Source organism: Leptosomus discolor, chromosome Z, assembly GCF_034619465.1.
Source record: "Leptosomus discolor isolate bLepDis1 chromosome Z, bLepDis1.hap2, whole genome shotgun sequence".
Classification (NCBI taxonomy): Eukaryota; Metazoa; Chordata; class Aves; order Leptosomiformes; family Leptosomidae; genus Leptosomus; species Leptosomus discolor.
The window spans coordinates 20,816,060-20,823,330 of NC_141419.1; the positions used below are offsets into that span (position 1 = coordinate 20,816,060).

General features: G+C 39.9%; 1 protein-coding gene across 1 annotated transcript; it reads left to right on the forward strand.

Annotated features, from left to right (window-relative positions):
• Positions 1-4,356: 4,356 nt before the first annotated feature.
• LINGO2 (leucine rich repeat and Ig domain containing 2) lies at positions 4,357-6,195 on the forward strand. The gene has a single exon (XM_009952645.2). The coding sequence runs from the start codon at positions 4,375-4,377 to the stop codon at positions 6,193-6,195; it is 1,821 nt and encodes a 606-aa protein (XP_009950947.2). The 5' UTR covers positions 4,357-4,374.
• The last annotated feature ends 1,076 nt before the right edge of the window (positions 6,196-7,271 follow it).

Below are 7,271 nucleotides of genomic sequence, written 5' to 3' on the forward strand. Positions count from 1 at the left end.
TTATGAAGAAGCATCAGGTTGCTTTTATTTATTTTTTATTATAGTTCTTCAATTTAAAAGCTACAGGGTACTGGTACATACACATTCTTGTAAAGCATTTAGGGGTAGATTCAAAGCTGCAGAACTTTGCGCAAAATTATTTGCATTTCAAAGCAATAGAGATAGCTGTTTTGGGTGAGATCACACGGAACTATTAACTAATAACTTTAATGAGCGTTCTTAATTGCATAACTGAACTTTGACTGAGGTCCTGTGCTGAAAAAGAGTATTAGCCAACAGTGACTTGACTCTTGACTTTGGACGTAAGAAACAGAGCCACAGAAAGACAAAAAGGAGGTAGTTAATCGATTTTTATTCTTTAATAAGGAATTCCTTGATATATTTAATTTCCCAGAGTGTATCAAAGTGTGATAAATACCCTAGAAAGGCTGGGAAAACAATATTACATGCTCTCAACTGCACTCAAGCATATAAAAACTGCCAGTTCATAATTATTTATTATTTTATTACAATTTTTGTTCTAACAAGCTATAATTTCAGACAAGTACTCCACAGTACAAGGCACAGTACAATCACAGAGCAAAAAGATCATACCTTTAGCTTACATGTGTGCATATATGTATACTTGGATGCATGCACTTTACTTTCTTCTATATATATCATACGAGAAAAGTTGTACATAGGGATGCAAAGAAGGATAATGACGTAATCCTGCAGATATTTAGAGGGAATTCTTATACTGGCAAAGGATAAAGTGTGTAGTTCTGGATGTTTAAGAAGCAAGGAAAGATGTCATGTTGAATAGCGACACTGATAGTTCAGCACAGTGCCAGTGAGGTTGCCAATTGATTAACACCCCACAAGTCATTTTTCACTGCAAGAAATTATCTTGGAAATGAAAAATATCTTTTAGTGGTATAATTTCTTTCAGATTTTTAAACAGTAGCATTGGTATTTAATGGATGTACAACAATAAACAATGATGACCACAATGACATAAAATACACTTTAGGCTTGAAGACGTATCCTTTCAAAATGTTCTCACACTGAAGGCCCAAGAGAGGCCCTGGCAGTGATGTTACGACACATGTCCTGAAAATACTGCTTTAGATTCATTAAGTTCAAACTGAACCATATGCATAGCTGGTCAAAATTCACTGTAGGTTTCTCCCGACATTCACCTTGTCCTGCAAAGTGGTAGAAATCTTTAAGTTGCCCATATTTCCTTTGATAAACCTTTTAACCTTTTGTTCATTATTTGTACGATGAGATAAGGTTACATTTTTTGCATAATGAAGATAAAGTTGTTTTTGCACAAAGTAGTTCAAAGCTAAGGGTGCAGTCACAGATGTGGTTAGCAAGAAGCATGGTGGTGTCATCCATGTCAATGTAAATTGAAATAATCGATTTAATTTATGTTTTCTTCTAACCTGTACATATTGATCCCAGTAATCTTTGTTTTTCTGACCTGTGATTAAATATAATTTATTATTTTTCCTTATTGATATGTAATTTACTCCAGCTTAAAACTCAGTGCTTATTCTTTCTTGCCTGCAAGTGCATAAACATACATGCATGCACCCTTATGGATAAATGCATATCCATCTTCATCTGTGTGCCCATGCTTTTCCAGAAGGCAACTGTTAATGTTTGGAGTACGTTATTAACACTACTTTTCTTTATTCCAGCCACAGTAAAAAAATCCTTTCATCATCTTTTATACTCCTCAGAAGTTTTAGTTACCAGGTGGCTTGGATAGCTGCAAAAAGCATTTCATATTTTTACTATCTAAAATGAACACTTCAGGGGTGCTTATCTTCCACTGAACTTGTTTACTTTGTGCTTCATACATTAGGTGAATAAGGTAGATGAATTCCCTGCATGCTAGAAGTATCAGTATGAAAGTGCTAACCTCACAGAATGAGACCTGAAAGTAATGATCAGAGCACTCGAAAGATGCTTTGATCTGAATTCATTGCAAACACCTAACTCACAGGCCCCTATAGATTTCCAGTTTTAACTTAGTGCCTAATGAAGTGAAGTTTATCTCTGAGAACCTTTGTCACAGCTGGACATAACTAGCCATAGTTACTTGCAAGACGACAACTTAAGGGGAAAACTAAATGAATCGCAGCAGTTGAGCTTCTAGCACAAAGTTGAAACGTGCTTTTATAGGTGGTAAAATAAAGAGTAGTCTTCATGCAGGTCCCCAGACTACATCATAAAACCAGCATGTGATTTGCCTCATATTATTAGTCTCTGCATAGAAATGTCAGAGTGGAAAGAAGAAGCCACATCAGTGAAGAGTGAGATTCTTCTACAGAGGAGTAATATGTGCACCATTAATTTACTGTCAGTCAAAGAACACAATTTATATGCCGCTCCAAGAGAATTTATTTTTCACACAATTACGTTTTTAACAGTCAAAACACAACAGCTGTTTATTATATAGTCTAGTTACAATAATGTTAATGCTTACAACCCAAACCACCAAGATTCTGCTGAGAATTGTTAATGATACAATAAGATCAGTAGATCCAAGTATTTGCTTTTTTTCTTGCATGTTGAATCCCCACCCTTCTAATCACCCACAGTCTGAGAGGGCAACCCTCCTCCTGCCTCCCTTCCAGGCAGGATGATTTGTTGAGTTATCACACCCCAAGTTCTTTGCCAGGGGAGTATGGTGTTGTTGCAGCACAGTTACTGGTGGGAGCTTCTTCTTCATCAATCTGGGGTTTACTCAATATTATTTTTATGTGTTTCAGACAGCTTATTTGCTAAAATAACTGATTGCATCATAAATTTAGTTATATTGCCTTTGTTTAAATCTATACACCTTCTCTGTGTATGGGAGGATTTTTTTTATGATACAATCCACATGACTGCACACAGACAAACAAAATTTGACTCAAATTTAAGTTGAAAACTTCTTAAGGACTAGCCAGATGATTCTCAGAGCCCAAAGATGGAATGCCTAGCCATTGGGTAATTTTGTCATTAGGCCTAGGACTAGCTGGTCATCTATCCAGACGTGAGAGGAAGTAACAGGCAGGAGTTATGCAAATAATTTTACAAGTACAATTAAAATGAAGCCCAAATTAACCAATCCGGAAAAGGCCTCACAAGGCCTGAGACACCTTGTAAGGTTCATTAATGTTATGAAGCCTGACCCAGTACTACCACTTAGGCTTATCAAGCTGTCTGTACCTCTGGAGTTAAGGCACTTCCACAGTCTTTGTTCTCAGTGTGCCTTACTCTGCAAGTGTCTCAGACACACCTTTCTCTGATGAGCATATACGTCATTCTTTTTTTTCTTTTCTTCTTTTGAAATGGGTTATTGAGTTCCTTCATTTAATAGCTACCCTTGAAAAAGTCTCTTGCTTTTGGTGACTAAACCTGTAAAGTACAGCCTTTGGAGAAGGGTAGTTAATTTAACAGAGGTTATCTTGTCTTCTTCTATCATTGGGTTTTAACCTGAAGGCAGGAAAGAATAAATCTCTTACTAACTGCGATGTCCATGGAATCTGTGGTGCTTCTTTGGATATTGTGCTGCTTAAACACAGCCAGCTCATCTTATCTTGTTTTTCTCTCCCACAGAGCTAGTTTACATGTCTTGGAAGTACACAGATATATTCTGTAAACCCTTCTCAGGTCTTTGTTTCTAAAAATCTCTCTGTGTGGTAAAAGCATAAAATCAATTTGACCTTAATACAAATTCTAATCAGAGATGCACCAGTTCTTCCTTCCTCATCTAAGCCATTGTGTATGTGAATGTGCGAACAAGCTCCATCTATTTATAGCTCTAATGTATGCAATAAATATTAAAAGGAAAATTTCATTGTCAAGGAGCTCCTTTTCTTGAAGATAATACATCATTAAGGTTTGCCTTAAAACACTGATGTGAATAGGAAGGGGAAAAGCCTGGTTTCACGTCACCTCACAGAGGCCCAATGCTGTAAAGCTATCACAAACATGATTAGCCCTATTGGCAGAGTGTATGGTGTTTATCTCTGGTTTAGTTATTGCACTGTCTTGAGGAGACCTGCTGAGAGTGAGAAAAGCATAAAACCTAACCTCCTTTACCATTTGCAATAGGAAAAGCTGTTTTGTCTCCTCTGACATCTGGAGGGGAAATGCTGGATAAACAGATCCTTTGACAGGCCAAACGATAGTGAAAGAAAATCTGATTTTTGTTGTTCTTATCATTCACAGTACGTTTTATTGTTTTGTTTCAAAAGAAAACACGTGTGCCTGCTTTTAAATGGTACTGTAAAGTTGGCAGAGACCTCTTTTTGCTGCAGATTTAACTTCTTCTCTTTCCCATCCTCATCCCCACAGGCCCGTGACGGAGGGTTAGACCAGATCAGTGGAGTCATGCGTCACACAGCTGTATCATGCTGGCAGCCGTTCCTGGGTCTGGCTGTGCTGCTAGTCTTCATGGGCCCCACCATAGGCTGCCCAGCCCGCTGTGAATGCTCGGCACAGAACAAGTCCGTCAGCTGTCACCGACGGCGTCTGATGTCCATCCCAGAGGGCATTCCCATTGAGACCAAAATCTTGGACCTCAGCAAGAACCGACTGAAGAGCGTCAACCCTGAGGAATTCACGTCATACCCTTTGCTGGAGGAGATTGACCTCAGTGACAATATAGTCGCCAATGTGGAGCCTGGAGCCTTTAACAATCTCTTCAACTTGCGGTCCCTGAGGCTGAAAGGAAACCGTCTGAAACTGGTCCCCCTTGGAGTGTTCACTGGGTTGTCAAACTTAACAAAGCTCGATATAAGTGAAAACAAGATTGTCATTTTGCTGGACTACATGTTCCAAGATCTGCATAACCTAAAATCCCTGGAGGTTGGGGACAACGATTTGGTTTATATATCACACAGGGCCTTTAGCGGACTGCTTAGCCTGGAGCAGCTCACCCTGGAGAGATGCAACCTCACAGCTGTACCAACAGAAGCTCTTTCTCACCTCCACAGCCTCATCAGTCTGCATCTGAAACAGCTCAACATTAATGCTTTGCCGGCATATGCCTTTAAAAGACTGTTTCGCCTAAAAGACCTAGAGATAGAGGCCTGGCCCCTCCTGGACATGCTACCTGCCAACAGTCTGTATGGTCTCAACCTTACTTCTCTCTCCATAACCAACACCAACCTGTCTGCAGTACCTTACTCTGCTTTTAAACATCTGGTTTACCTGACACACCTAAACCTCTCTTTCAACCCTATCAGCACCATTGAAGCAGGCATGCTTTCAGATTTAGTGCGCCTGCAGGAACTCCATATGGTGGGGGCCCAGCTACGTACCATTGAATCACATGCTTTCCAAGGGCTGCGATTCTTACGTGTACTTAATGTGTCCCAAAATCTGCTAGAAACCCTAGAAGAGAATGTATTCCATTCCCCCAAAAGCCTTGAGGTCCTCTGCATAAACAACAATCCTCTAGCGTGTGACTGCCGTCTCCTTTGGATTTTACAGAGACAACCCACCTTGCAGTTCGGAGGCCAGCCACCAATGTGTGCTGGCCCAGACAGTGTCAAAGAGAGGTCATTCAAAGACTTTCACAGTACAGCTCTTTCCTTTTACTTCACGTGTAAGAAACCCAAGATACAAGACAAGAAGTTGCAATACCTGGTAGTGGAGGAAGGGCAGACAGTGCAGTTGATGTGCAATGCTGATGGGGATCCACAGCCTACCATATCCTGGGTTACCCCACGTCGAAGGCTGATCACAACTAAATCAAATGGCAGAGCCACTGTGCTAGGAGATGGCACCCTGGAGATCCGATTTGCTCAAGACCAGGACACTGGGATCTATGTTTGTATTGCAAGTAATGCAGCTGGGAATGACACCTATTCAGCCTCCCTTACGGTGAAGGGATTTACTTCAGACCGTTTCCTTTATGCCAACAGGACCCCTATGTATATGACAGACTCCAACGACACAAGTTCCAATGGAACTAATGTGAACACCTTCTCTCTGGACCTTAAGACAATATTGGTGTCCACAGCTATGGGCTGTTTCACATTCCTTGGAGTGGTTTTATTTTGTTTCCTCCTTCTTTTTGTGTGGAGCCGAGGGAAAGGCAAACACAAAACCAGCATTGACCTTGAATATGTCCCTCGCAAAAACAATGGTGCTGTGGTTGAAGGGGAGGTTTCTGGACCACGAAGGTTCAATATGAAAATGATTTGATGGTATTCTGCTAGCAGTGCTTTTTCTGTGGCATTAAAACCAATTAAACCAGCCTGGCATGCGGAATTGCTAGGCAGAAGCAGCTTAATGCAGCTGTCACTGTATCAAAAGGTTACATGAAAATGGAAAGACTATATGCGGTTATACAGCAGAGCCTCCAGACCTTGAGGCAGATATGTCAGGGCCTTTCATAGAACTGGTAAATTGTATTAACTGTTTGCATTGCAAATATTGGCATTCTGGGGATATCAGCAATGAACCGCTGGCTCATGCTCATGGACAATTGTTCAACATTTTCTACCACTACAAAAGGAAAAAGAAAAAAAAAAGCCTACAGTGTAGGATTTACATACTTAAAGAAAAAGACACATTTGTCTGAAACATACTCTACAGTGAAATTTGTATCTATAGATCTCATTTGGTAAAACCTTGCGTCATCCCTTCTAGTTGGTTCAGCATCACAAAAAATTGGTAGTTTTTTTTAGTCTACATCTATACTGTGTACATTTTAAAGCAATACAAATGAGAGGTTGTGCTTTTAGATATTCACCAATACTGACCCAAGTGTGATGTCACCCTCCTTTTAACTGCCATCTAACCCAAATTAGACTCTTGTAGTTACCAATTAGAAATAACATAAGGTATTTTTCTCCTCATGTAGAAGGCCAGAGATGAATAGTTGAGAGCAAAAATGCTCAGCTCTGTTGATCTTCTCTTCATATAAATATAAGGCATGTGCCTAGTTTTGATACAGAATGGAATATTTTTTATATCTGTGATATCACACTGGACCAGTTTACTGTAACATAGCCCTGGATCTCACCCAGGGAAGGCAACCCACTAGACATTGCTGGCATAGAGGAGTTGAGTTCTATCTTGAAGAGAGAGCACTGTTTTTGTTAGCCCTGATTTCAATTTCAAAGCTACTGTTAAAATGTTAATGTGTACTGGGCAAAAAGAAAGAATGTAGTACATTGTGCTTACTCCTTGGGAAATACGGTCATCCTACTATTTATACAAGTGAGTTAAAACATACAAATGCTCTGCTACTAGGAATGAACTCCTCTCCAATGCCA